We start from the raw sequence: 13,812 nt of genomic DNA, 5'->3' as shown, positions 1-13,812 counted from the left end.
CGCTGGGAATCTTGGCATTGCAGCAGAGGGTCTTGAAGTGGGCACAGCATGCTGGTTGTGCACACAAGAGCTGTTTTGTTCCCACTTGCTGGGAAGGGCCTGGGATATTCTAACAGGCTTGGAAAGAGTTTCTCAAAGCCTCTGGATTTCTCCCAGGGCATCATGGGTCTGCAAGGAGCCCAGTGGCTCCCTTGTCTCCAGTTCATGTTGAAGGGTGGAGACTATGGTGTGGAGCCCTAGTGAGCTCCCAGACAGACTGAATAGGACGTGGTGACTCAGAGAGGTCTGCGGAGCAGCTCAGGGCTAAACCAATCATTCCCAGGACTGCCAAGCTTCAGCCAATGCAGGCAGAAGCAAGGACTATGGGCGGGGCTTATCAGACAAGGGGGTGGGGTTTGGAGTTTGGAGGTATAATATTAGGGAGATTGCTGCCCTTGCAGAAGAGCTTTAAGGATTACTATTGAGATGTCAGACCTTGGAGACCCTCATAGTTTGCTGTCAAACTCTCTAGAAGCACTGATGTGACTTTGGGCTTGCAAGATGCCCCTCATGCCTGAGCTGGGGCTTGCTCCAGGAACACAAGGCAACATAGCGAGGGCTTGGCCCAATACAGTGGCTCATTCTTCGGAAATAATGCACAGCCTTAGGGGCAGGGGGTGGACTGTATCTCTGGAAGCCAGCTGGGAGACAGTCAGTTCCTACCCTGGTAGGCCAGCTCCCTGGCTGTCTCAACTACTGTTCCCACCCAGAGAGGAAGTAGCCTTATGATATTGAAGAACTGGAAGCCCGGTGGGACACTGTGGAGGGGGGGGTTCGTGCTAATGAGACAAAAGAAGAGGGATCCAGAAGTTTCTTCAGCTGTTTTATTCTGTCAGGCCTGGAGCAGGGATAGCATCAGCTAGGCAGATGAACCCACAGATGGAAGCATTCAAAGTGGTGGTCAGAGAAAAGATTGCTAGATCTTGAGAGCCAGCACGGCTCTGTAGCGCCATCACAGAACCTGGAACCAGATCCACTGCAGGAGGAGGACTTGAGAAGAGAGGAAGGCTCTGCAGATACTGGGTTTGAGAATAGTGCCAGTGTTAAAACTCCTCCAGCCGACCAGAGTGGGTGCGTTCTCCTCAGCAGGTGCCGAGAAGGGGTCGGCGTCTGGTGTCTCTTCCTTTTTCTTCCTGATCCAGTTGGAAAAGTAGGAGACTTTGGTGAAGATGTTAGGGCTGGAGATTGGCTCTAGACATGCTGCGCTCCAGCTGCCCAGCCCTACCACATACCAGGAGCCATTCAGTGAGCAGACAAGGGGACCACCAGAATCTCCCTGAGGAGAGAGAAGACATAGCTGGTAGATTCAGAAAGGAACACACATTGCCCGAGCTAGAAAGGACTTGCTGGGGACCAGAGGTCTCTACAGCTATCTTGAGTGGTGCCCTTTGAGTCCACGGAGGCATATTTTGTTTGTTTGCTTTTATTTAAAACATAGGAGACCTCTCTAGTCAGTATCTTCGGGGCAGGATCATAGATTCTACTTAGTACAGTTGCAGAGGGACCTTGTACAGCACCTACCTGGGGCAACCACAGATTTTTAGTATGCAGATGGCAACTAGAACAGCTGAACATCTGGCATCTGTCCCACCACCCACATGGGAGAGGAAGCCACTAAGGACACACGCGGTGGCCTGCTGGCCGGGGTTAGAGAGATGGCTGAGCTCAGCTGCAGTGTTGGCGCCATCGTCGCTTACTGGGCAGATGGATTTTTCGTTACTGATGTCCCCGGCACATATCATATCATCTTTTATAGCTTTATATTGAACGGTGCTTTCTGGAGTCTGGAAGAAGGTTTCGCATTCCTTGTCATCCATGAGGGAGACCTCTGCTTCCTGCAGAGGGAAAGGTGACGGCAGGAACTCTGTGGGAGAAGGGTTCAGCCGTAAGAGGCAGCTGAGGGAAGATGCCAGCTCCCTTTCCAGGACGATTTGGGGGGGGGGGGGGGGCGGGATGAGGCAGTCACTCTAGGCCACAGTGGCAGGGAAGGGCTCATGACAGGCGTGCGATGACCAGTGGAAGTGATAGTCAAGAGCAAGCAGCAGGGCTGTGGAAGACAGGAGCAGGCTGGAAGTCAGGGCCACTGCAAAGGTCTCAGCGGTGTGTGTGTGTGAGGGGGGAGACCTCAGGCAGAGCCTCCTTAGCAGGCTAGGGGACTGAGACTGTACCCAAGGGCACAGCAGCCAAGGAAAGGGCAACTCAGCTTTCCAACAGCTCTGGCTGCTCTGTGGAGCCCAGGCTGGGTGCAGGGATGCTGGAGTCTGGGTGCAGGGATGCTGGAGTCAGGATGCAGGGATGCTGGAGTCTGGGTGCAGGGATGCTGGAGTCTGGGTGCAGGGATGCTGGAGTCTGGGTGCAGGGATGCTGGAGTCTGGGTGCAGGGATGCTGGAGTCTGGGTGCAGGGATTCTGGAGTCTGGGTGCATGGATTCTGGAGTCTGGATGCAGGGATGCTGGAGTCTGGGTGCAGGGATGCTGGAGTCTGGGTGCAGGGATGCTGGAGTCTGGGTGCAGGGATGCTGGAGTCTGGGTGCAGGGATGCTGGAGCCTGAGCGCAGCCGTGGCATAGGGCTCAGTGCAGAAATGGTTAGGACCGCGACAAGAAGACTGGCCAGTCACAAGGAGCCACTGGACCTGGAGATGTGAACTCCGCTTCCCAGTGCTCTCACAGATCTGGCCTGGGGTCACCTCACAGGAGCAGACTGACAGCAGCACAGCTCACTTCATGCGCGGGGGGGGGGGGGTGGTCACCGTGCACATCCCTCAAGGCTGGTCAGGGCTGCCTGTGTGTAGCAAACCCAAACCTGTCCTGAGGCCCAGCAACCATGGTCAGCAGGGGGCGTGACAGAATATGGCTGTCTCTTAGGGAGGCCAGGTTCTATGCTCTGAGAGCTGCCCCAGCCCACACCTTCCTTCTGTGCTCCTACTCCCATCGCCTGGCCAGACCTGAAGACCCTACCTGCCCTGACATAGGCCCTTAGAGAGTGAAAGTCTGTCCCTTCTAGTGCTGCTGAGCCTCTTTTCTTGGGACAGACTGTGGGACTACCACTTACAGGAGCAGGGATGGGGTTCCTAGACCTGATCTCAGAGAAACATGTGACTGTAAACCTCCTCGGGGCTGCTTTGCCAGATTGTGACCCTAAATTTTGTCAAATTTATATTCAATTTATTTAACTTGCCATTATATTGTCTTAAATCAAAAGCATTCTGCTGTGGGATAATGCTCTTGTATTTTTTTAAGATTTGTCACTCATATTAGTTTAATAAAACAGAGATTGACCAGTAGGTAGGCAGGAAGTATAGGCGGGGCGACCAGACTAAGACAATTCTGGGAAGTAGAAGGGCAGAGAGTGAGTCACCAGCCAGACTCAGAGGACGCAAGATGAGAATGCCTTACTGAGAAAAGGTACTAAGTCATGTGGCTAAACATAGACAAGAATTATAGGTTAATTTAAGTTGTAAGATCTAGTTATTAATAAGCCTGAGCAATAGGTCAAACGGTTTATAATTAATATAAGTCTTTGTGTGTTTCTTTGGGACTGAATGGTTGTGGGACCAGGAGGGACAGAAACTTCCATCTACAGCATCCTGTGTAAAATCACTGCCAAGGAACTCTGTATTCTCAATCTAAACATCTACAGCTGTTCCTTGCTGACAGCAAGCTCTCCCTGTGGTCCAGGACACCAAACTCCAAAGACACTAAATTCCCTTGTATTCAGAAAAGCTGTGCACTTGAAATCATCTCTAGATGAAACACTATCTGACCCAAGGCAAATGCAATACAGAGAATAGCAATACTGTATTGTTTAGGGAATAAGGACAAGGAGAATGTCAGTCCCCAAGACTCAGGCTTTTGGTCCCCAAGTGACCGGATCAGGCAGTCTTCTCTGGCCTTAAGGGTTGGGCAGTAAGGTTCTCAGAGGTGAATGGCTCCCAGTTAAACACCACAACCTACCCCATGCCTGGCTGCTTTCATCCTCTTAAGGATACCTCATGTCTTTCCTGGCCAGGGTAGAGCAACCACTGTTTGGTGAGAACCTTGCAGTGCACAGAGTCAACCACACTTAGAGCTCTGGGATCAAAGAGCCCGCACTTCTGATCTGAACGGTGGAGTTTTGCTTTTGAGCCAGAAACCGAGGTTCTGGTTAAAAAAAAAAAATAACCACAGGAAAGGCCTCCACAGTCTCTTGCCCCTCACTCTCTTCACCTGCCCTGTGTACTCACCATCCTCTCTGAGCATCCCCCAGCCACTTATCCAGCAGGACCTATACGGAGACACCTTCGTGGTGTTCTCCGGGACGCAGGCCGGGAAGATGGAGGAACTGTACGTCACAGGCTTGTGCAGCTGAATCAGAGCAATGTCATTCCCCTGATGGTAGAACTTGTTATAGTTCTCGTGCAAGATGAGCATATTCACTGTCATCTGCCGGCTGTACTTAGTGGGACTGCCCAGCTGGTGGTACCCTAGCAGAATCCGGTAGTCAGATGGTTTCTGGGACCTATTGGAGGGCAGCACCTCTAAGTGTGACAGCTGCTGACAGTTGACATTGTCACCTGAATTACCCACCCTACGGGCAGCCATATCGCATGTCCCATCATAGTCCTCCCCTCCTGATACTGGGATGGTTCTTCTCTTGAAGGGCAGATGACCTCCAGCAGCCTGAGGACTTTGGTCCCTTTGGAGGCTTCCAATCACTTCTCCAGCATACCCTAGTATCCAAGGAGCTGTGGATTTCATTCCCGTTAAAAACTATTTGAAGTGCATCCAACTGCTTCATCTTGGAGGCAGAAAGACTGCTCACTTCCAGCCCTGACCAGATCCCTCTCAGGGCTGCGTGAGAATTGTTTTTCTCAGAGCTTCTAGGAATACCTAAAAGGAAAAATATGTTTCCTAGCTCTGGGCCTCTCCTTATTGAGGGATGGCAATGCAGGTGGCGGGCACCATGCAAGGGCAGGGCAACAGTGCAGAGGACTCCCACTGGCAGCAAGCTATCCCAGAACTCAGCCTAGAAGGACTGTCAGCTCTGCATCCTTCACCCCTCTCCTTCCCTCCTAGTGATTCTCTCCTGCACCCCTTTCCCAGCAAAAGTGCCCCGGGGAGGGAACACGCACCTTTGGAAGCAGTGGGCAGCACTGGCTACCCAGTTTTTGTCGATGAGAACAGCTCCACAGATATGACTGCCACGAAAGAGCAGACTGGCCTGCCACGGCCACCGCTCAGAACTGGTCATCTGACTGCCATAGATCTTCCCTTGGAAATTGGTCCTGCCACATACTGTGGAGACAATCCCAGCCGCCAGGCACCTGCATTCAGGATGCGTGTGCTTGGTGCCCCAAATGTCAGCATCAGCGGGACCCAGGGGACACGATGGCCTCTCTTCTCCATTTTCAGGTGGCCATAACCAAGGTCAAGAGTGGAATGGCATAGTTCATGTTAACAAAGAGTCTCTTGGATGGCAGGGATGGGGGGTGGGAGGTGTCAGGCTGAGAGCCTCTCAAGAAGGGTCAACAGAAGAGAGGTGCAGGCAAAGGGAAGGATGCCACCAGGCTCTCTCCTCAGACCTTATTAATGTGAGGAGCACAGCTCTGAAGAGGCGGAAACCGGGGCTGACAGAGGCCATTATCGTCTTTGGATGGGTGTGCCCTCCAGTCTCAACCCAAGGAAGAGCATAGTACAGCCTCGTGCATGGCCTTGACCCTGAATTGAGGGGTCCAGAGATCAACGGGAAAGACTCAGCAGAGGCTGTGGGTATCCGGTATAGACCCCCACCTCCAAATGTTCATCTTCAGTGTAAAGGCCTGCAGAGCCTCGCAACTGCCTATGTTCCGAGGGAAAGGGAGGGGACATGTCCCGCAAAATCTGTCTCCTCTTCTCAGCACTTACCGTCCTGCTGGGCTTGGGGACCTTTGGGGATGGGCCACACACCCACAGTGAGTGGTGCTCTTTGCGGGGGCGTGTAGTTCTGGGCATGGAGTGGCAAGAAGCTGAAACAGAGAAGAGCAGCCAGAAGGCATGCTCTGCTCCAGCCCTGACCCAGTTGCTGGGCCCTGGTGCCCCGCATCTGGCCGGCCTGCCTCTGGGTCCCAGACAGGACGGAAAGCACGTGCAGACAACCGCCTACGCTGGCAAACTGCCTCTAGGGAACTCCATCCCTTGCCCATCCTGACCTCGCGGAGCTGAGCAAGTGCCCTGAAAACCTAGGTCCATGGGAGGCAGTCCGTCCTGGAGGAAGTTTTGTCCTCAGACCCTCAGAAGTACGCTCCTGGGGGAATGGGGCGAGGGAGCATTCACCGCATCCCAGAATTTCCCAGGTTCGTTCTGTTGCAGTGCACACTCAAAAACACGAAGTCTCATCACTGAGACTGACACGTCATCATCTCATCAAAGTCCACAATGCCATCTGCTACCTCCTCTGGTGGGGCTGTGTGTGGGTAAGAGTCGCCACCAGTAACCAGCGAGTTACCAATAATCCTTGAGCACAGTTCTAGAAACTAAACGGTCCCAACGTGCCTGCCGGGACTAGTAGAGGGTGAGTTAGCTTCACTTGCTAAAGGTAGGTAGGGCAATGAAGAAAATACAAGGAAGGCACTGGTTTAGAGTCGGTTTTATGCCCTCGTTAGAGTTCAAGGCCTGGGGAAAGCTTTCCCTGGGACTCAGAGCTCTGCCCTTGGGATTCTCAGCCAGTTTTTCTTTTTAAAGTCTTACTGTGTTTTTTTATTTTTAAATGGGAAAGCAGCACACATTTGCATGCGCGCATTTCTCTAAGCTCCCCGCCATGACAGTCGAGGCGGATTGGAACAGGATGTGCTTTCTGTGCGCCCCCCAGCCTTGCTTGCTGGGGCAGATTTTGTAGCATGGCTGTCTTAGGCGCTTCATGGTGATTGTGTGTGTTTCATCCATCTTTGCTTCATCAGACAGAGTAGCAGCCATGTATAAAACACTTCCTCCTCTGCCTCTGCTACCTGAAGAGACCAACAGGGGACAAGTGCTCTAAGGCCATACCCCATGACCTTGGCTCTGACCGGGACCCTGTGAAGAGCACTCATCCTCTGGAAACGTTTCTAGAATAGACTCTGAGACAGGGTTTCACTGTATAGCCCTGGCTGCCCTGGAATTTACTCTATAGACCAGGCTGGCCTCGAACTCACAGAGATCCTCTGCCTCCCAAGTGCTGAAATTAAAGGAATGTGCCACCACCACCACTGGCATACAGTTGAGTATTTCAGTACCAATATCGTAATATAAACTCGAAGCAGAAGGTTTAGGATAAAGAGAGGTGATGAGAGAAAGAAGGTAAGCTGTACTCTCAGGCATGGGCCAGCTCCCGGAGAGAGAGAGAGAGAGAGCTGTCATTAGGCACCACCCGTGTATCTGTCTGGATGGCTCTGTTATGTTTTAAAAGGTTGTAAGAGGCCATTTTAGTCCCTTTCTTCTCATTTGGTGAATGAGATCATCGGGTGGCTTTTAAAGGCCTTGGGTGGGATTACAGCCTGATAAGATGAAGTCAGAAAACACTAGGGTGACACTTGGGGTTTAGCGTGTGTCTTTTCCTTGAAAATGGGTTTTCTGGTGACATTCCTAGAAAACTGCAGGTTTATGTCGAAGAAAGGAGAAAACCGGCAAACAGCTGTTAACTATACAGGAACGGTGTGTGGGGGTGGTGGGGGCGGTGTTAGAAACAGGTCTGGGCTGGGAGTCTCACGAAAATAACCACACAATCCAAAGGTAAAAAAGCTTTATTTCCTTGGTTCTTTGAGAAAAATCAACAAAATAGACAAGTCCTTATCCAAACTAACTAAAAGGCAGAGGGAGACCATCCAAATTAACAAGACCAGAAATGAAGAGATGAGCCATAACAACAGACACGGAGGAAATACAGAGCGACGTTAGGTCATACTTCAAAAACCTCTACTCCACAAACTAGAAACTCTAAAAGAAATGGATAATTTCTCTGACAGATAGCAATTACCAAAGTTAAATTAAGATCAGATAAGCAATTTAAATGGACCTTAACTCCTAGGGAAATAGAAGTAGTCATTAAGTCTCTGAACCAAAAAAGAAAAGCCCAGGGCCAGACTGGACTTTTCAAGCACAGAATTCTACCAGACTTTCAAAGAAGAGTTAACACCAATACTCCTCAAATCATTCCACAAAATAGAAACAGAAGGAACAATGCCAAATTCAATTTATGAGGCTACAGTTACCCTGATACCCATAACACTCAAAAATTCAACAGAGAAAGAATTACATACCAATTTCCCTTATGGATATAGATGCAAAGATACTCAACAAAATACCCAGAAACCAAATCTAAGAACATATCAAAAAAGATCGTTCACCATGATCAAATAGGCTTCATCCCAGGAATGGAGGGATGGTTCAACATATGAAAATCAGTCAATGTAATCCACCATAAAAACAAACAGAAAGAAAAAGCCACATGATCATCTCATTAGATGCTGAAAATGCCTTCCACAAAATCCAACACCTCTTCATGATAAAAGACTCAGACAGACTAGGGATAAAAGGGACATACCTAAACACAATAAAGACAATTTACAGCAAGCCTATAGCCACCGAGTTAAATGGAGAGAAACTCAAAGCAATTCCACTAAATCAGCAACAATACAAGGCTGTCCACTCTCCATATCTATTCAACATAGTACTTGAAGTTCTAGCTAAAGCAACAAGACAACCGGAGGGGACCAAGGAGATACAAATTGGAAAGGAAGAAGTCAAACTTTTGCTATTTGCAGATGATAGGTTGGTATACTTAAGTGACCCCAAATTTCTACCAGGAACTCCTATAACTGATAAACACCTTTAGCAAAATGACTGGATACAAGATTAAATCAAAAAGATCAGTAGCCCTCTGTCTTAGTTATGATTTTTATTTCTGTGAAGAGACATTAAAACTATCACATTCAGCTGGGCAACGGTGGTGCATGCCTTTAATTCCAGCACTCAGGGAGGCGGAGGCAGGTGAATCTCTGTGAGTTTGAGGCCAGCCTTGTCAACAGAATGAGTTCCAGGACAGTCAGAGATACACAGAGAAACCCTATCTCGAAAAACCAAAAAAAAAAAAAAAAAAAAAAAAAAAACCTACTGTATTCCACTCCCTGGCCCCCACAAGCTTGTAACAACATCATAATGCAAAATTTATTTAGTTCAACTTTGAAAGTCTGTAACAGTTTCAAACTTGTTTCAAAGTCTATTCTGCGACTCATGGCAATCTCTTAACTATAAGCCCCTGTGTGGTGATTTGAAAGAAAATGGCCCCCAAGGAAGTACTATTAGGAGATGTGGGGCCTTGTTGGAAATGTGTCACTGTGGGGGCGGGCTTTGTTTGAGGTCTCATTTGCTCAAGCTTCCTTCAGTATGACTTTTAGTCTACTTCCTGCTCCCTGCAAGCCAAGATGTAGCCAGCACCATCTGTCTGCATGCCACATGCTCCCTGCCGTGATGATAAGGGACTGAACCTCTGAAACTATAAGCAAGCCACCCAAGTAAATGTTTTCTTTATTAGAGTTGCCGTGGACATGATGTCTATTCACAGCAATAAAAACCCAAAGACACCCTGAAGATTAAAATAAAGCCGATCGCATACTTCCAGCATGTAATGGTCCAGGATATGCATTACCATTGCAAAATGCAGGGAAGGGAGCATAGTGAGGAAATACCGGACCAGAGCAAGCTGGAAAGCCAGCTGGGCAAACTTCAAACTCTACATCTGCATGTCTGATGTTGGAACATTTTTTCAGATCTCTGACTCTCTTCAGCTCTGTTGACTGCAACACACTTCTTTCTCTTGGGCTGGTTCCACTCCATGTTAGCAATTTTCCTCGGCAGGTATCCCACAACTCTGGAATCTCTAACCTCTTGGTTTCTCCAAAGCAATCCAGGCTTCAACTTCAGGAAATGGCCTCTCTGTTAGGTCTCCATTCAGGAATATTCCTGACACATGCCTGGTCTCAATGGTTTTATCCCATACCTCCTTTCTTCTATCCTTAACTCTAAAGTAAGAATCACATGGTCGAAGCTGCCAAGTTCCACTGCTTGCTGGGGCTGGAATACAACCTCCTTGTTCAGCTGCCAGCTGCACCAGCTTTCTGTTTTCCACTGCCTAAGTTTGGCTGTCCTGAAACTTGCTTTGTAGACCAAGTTGGCTTCAAATTCAGAGATCTGCCCGTCTCTGCCTCCCCAGTGCTGGGATTAAAATGTGCCCCACCACACCCAGCTCTAAGTTTTTCTTTAGTTTCTTTCCACAAATTGGAAATTTAACCTGAATCTTGCCCTGAGGTCACCACTCCCTTTATTCCATTTCTTAATCTGTTTATCTCCTTGAACACAGGATTTAGCTCCACTACATTTCCTGGTGCTCTTTTTCTCTTCAAAATTTACTTTTTGTTTATTTGTTTGTTTGTTTGTTTTCCAAAGGATTTCTCTGTAGCTTTGGAGCCTGTCCTGGAACTAGCTCTTATTGACCAGGCTGACCTTGAACTCACAGAGATCTGCCTGCCTCTGACTCCCAAGTGCTGGAATTAAAGGCATGTGCCACCACCGCCCAGCTAAAATGTACTATTCTTTTTAATTAATTAATATTTAAAATATAACTATCTTTTCTCATTTTACATACCAATCCAAGTTCCTACTCTCTCCCTTCTTGTTTCTCCCTCCACCTTCCCCCCATCCTACCCCTCATCCACTCCTCAGAGAGGGTAAGGCTTCCCATGGGGAGTCAACAAAGTCTAGCACATTGCTTTGAAGCAGGACCAAGACCCTCCACACTATATCTAGGCTGGGCAAGGCATCCCTCCAAAGAAAATGGGTTCCAAAAAGCCAGTTCAAGCAGTAGGGATAAATCCTGGTCTCACTGCCAGTGGCCCCTAGTTGTATAACTGTCACCCACATGCACAGGGCCTACTTTGGTCCTATGTTGGTTCCCTCACTGTCAGGCCTGAGTTGGTGGGCTCCCATTAGCTCAGGTAAGCTGTTTCAGTGAGTATCCCCATCATGGTCTCTAAATTATACTACAAGGACATTTGTTCAACTATGTTCACAGCGACATTATTTGTAATAGTCAGAACCTGGAAACAACCTAGATGCCCCGCAACTGAAAAATGGATAAAGAAAAGTTGTTTCTTACACAATGGAGCACTACTCAGTGGAAAAAAAATAACATCTTGAAATTTTTATGCTAATGGGTAGAACTAGAAAAAATCATCCTGAGTGAGGTAACCCAGACCCATAAAGATGAGCATGGTTTGTACTCACAATAAGTGGACACTCGCTGTAAAGCAAAGGATAATGAGCCTGTAGTCCATGACCCCAGAGAAACTAAGTAACAAGGAGAACCCTAAGAGAAACAGATATAGAGCCCCCTGGGAAGGGGAAATAGACAAGATCTCCTGAGAAAACTGGGAGCCTGGAGCCGAGAGGGTGGAAGAAGAGGATGAAGAGAGAAAGGGAAGGGGGAGAAGAACTTGAGGGAATGAGGTAGCTGAGAAAGGGAAAGGACAGGAACAGAGAGCAAGGAAGGAGATATCTTGATAGAGGGAGCCATTATGGGGCTAGCAAGAAACCTGGCACTAGAGAAATTCCCAGGAACCCACAAGGATGACCCCAGCTAAGACCCTAAGCAATAGTGGAGAAGCTGCCTGAACTGACCTTGCCCTGTAGTCAGATTGATGACTATCTTAAATGTCATCATAGAACCTTCATCCTGCAACTGATGGAAGCAGAAGCAGAGACCCACAGTGGAGCACTGGGCTGAGCTCCCAAAGTCCAGTCGAAGAGTGGGAGGAGTGAGAATACGAGCAAAGAGGTCAAAATTTACATTTTGTAGTTAACCCTGCTCATCTTGCTCCTTTTCATTATAAATCTTTGTGTGTGTGCTTTTGCATTTTCTAAAAGATTTATTTATTATGTATAGTGTTTGTTCCTCCTGCATATATACCTGCATACCAGAAGAGGGCACCATACCTGCATGCCCGAAGAGGGCAGCAAATCTCATTCTAGATGGTTGTGAGCTACCACATGGTTTCTGAAAATTGAACTCAAAACCTTTGGAAGAGCAGCCAGTGCCCTTAACCTCTGAGCCACCTCACCAGCCCCCTCATTATAAATCTTTATAAGCATGAACATTAGTAACCGCACGGCAGAGTCTATACTAGGCTAGGCTCTTTTGAGATTTCTTTTGCCAATGGAATCAATCCAAAATTCTTTACTTCAGCCTTAGGCAGATTCTTTGCACAAGGGCAAAAGGCAGCCACTTTCTTTAGCAAAATATCTCTAGGCAACATGCTAAAATTCTTCCCCTCTGAAACCTCTTGAGTGAGTCCCCATAATTCAAATAACTCTTCGCACGTCTATCTACCATGCTGCCCATTAAGCAGTACTTAAAGCATTCCACTGCTTTCATAAACCAAAGTACCAAAGCCCAATTCCTCCCAACAAACACATGGTCACTCAGTCCCTAGCACCAACTCTGTCTTAGGGCTTTTATTGTCATTATAGGCTCACAATCATCTGTAATGAGATCTGGTGCCCTCTTCCGAGATGCAGGCAGAACACTGTATACAGAATAAATAAATAAATCTTAAAAAAATTTAAATAATTATTTATTTATTCTGTATACAGTGTTCTGCCTGCATGTATGCCTGCATGCCAGAAGAAGGCACCGGATCTCATTATAGATGGTTGTGAACTACCTACCATGTGCTTGCTGGGAAGTGAACTCAAGACCTCTGGAAGAGCAGCCAGTGCTATTTCCCTCTGAGCCATCTCTCCAGCCCTCACAACTCTTATAAAGGCAAATATTTAATTGACGTAGCTTGCTTACAGTCTTGAAGTTCAGTCCACTATCATCAGGGCAAGAACACGGCAGTGTGCAGGCAGAAGTGGTATTGAAGAAATAGCTGAGTCCCACATTTTGCAGGCAACAGGAAGTTGCATGACTCACTGGGCAGTATCCTGAGCATCAGAAACCTCAAAGTCTGTTCCCACAGCGTCACACTTCCTCCAACAGGGCCATGACTACTCCAACAAAGCCACACCTCCTAGTTGTGCTACTCCTTGAGATTATACAGGCCAGTTACATTCAAACAACCATACCCTATTAGACACAAATGACAAGAGGTCTGAGAAAGAATCAGGGACACAACACCTTCACAATAGCCACACAGAATATAACTCTCACCAAGCAAGTGAAAGACTTGTATGACAAAATCTTCAAGTCTTTGAAGAAAGAAATTGAATAAGACATCAGAAGATGGAGAAGTTTCTCATGCTTATGGATCAGTAGGATTAACACAGTAAAAATGACTATCCTACCAAAAGCAATCTACAGATTCAATTCAGTCCCCATCAAAATTCCAACACAATTCTTTACAGACCTTGAAAGGACAATAGTCAACTTCACGTGGGAAAACAAAAATCCCAGGATGACTAAAACAATCCTGAACAATAAAAGACCTTCCAGAGGTATCAACATCCTCAATTTCAAGATACACTACAGAGCTACAGTAATAAACACTTCATAGTATTGACATAAAAACAACAGGTTGATCAACAGAATTGAATTGAAGACCCAGATGCAAATCTACACTCCTATAGACACCTGCTTTTTTAAAAAATATTTATTTATATATTTATTATGTATACAACATTCTGCCTCCATGTACACCTGCACGCCAGAAGAGGATACTAGATCTCATTACGGATGGTTGTGAGCCATCATGTGGTTGCTGGGAATTGAACTCAGGACCTCTGGAA

General features: G+C 47.6%; 1 protein-coding gene across 1 annotated transcript; it reads right to left on the bottom strand.

Annotated features, from left to right (window-relative positions):
* Positions 1 to 991: 991 nt before the first annotated feature.
* LOC119822152 (serine protease 40) lies at positions 992 to 6,100 on the bottom strand. The gene is made up of 5 exons (XM_038341126.1): positions 5,923 to 6,100; positions 5,151 to 5,313; positions 4,263 to 4,537; positions 1,737 to 1,903; positions 992 to 1,315 (listed from the first exon to the last, which is right to left on the bottom strand). Exons 1-5 carry the CDS (start codon positions 6,098 to 6,100, stop codon positions 992 to 994), a joined length of 1,107 nt encoding a protein of 368 aa, XP_038197054.1.
* Positions 6,101 to 13,812: the final 7,712 nt, after the last annotated feature.

This window comes from Arvicola amphibius, chromosome 9, assembly GCF_903992535.2.
Source record: "Arvicola amphibius chromosome 9, mArvAmp1.2, whole genome shotgun sequence".
Lineage (NCBI taxonomy): Eukaryota > Metazoa > Chordata > Mammalia > Rodentia > Cricetidae > Arvicola > Arvicola amphibius.
This window is presented reverse-complemented; position numbering and strand designations above follow the sequence as displayed.

Bases quoted from the DNA above. Each gene is read 5' to 3' on its own strand.
- LOC119822152 (XM_038341126.1), bottom strand. From the start codon at position 6,100: ATGCGGGGCACCAGGGCCCAGCAACTGGGTCAGGGCTGGAGCAGAGCA. The intron at 4,538-5,150 runs GTGCGTGTTCCC...GCCCTCCAATAG, and splicing joins GCTGCCCACTGCTTCCAAAG to GTCCCAGAAACCATCTGACT. The intron at 1,316-1,736 runs GTAAGCGACGAT...CTCTCTCCTCAG, and splicing joins ACGAAAAATCCATCTGCCCA to GGAGATTCTGGTGGTCCCCT.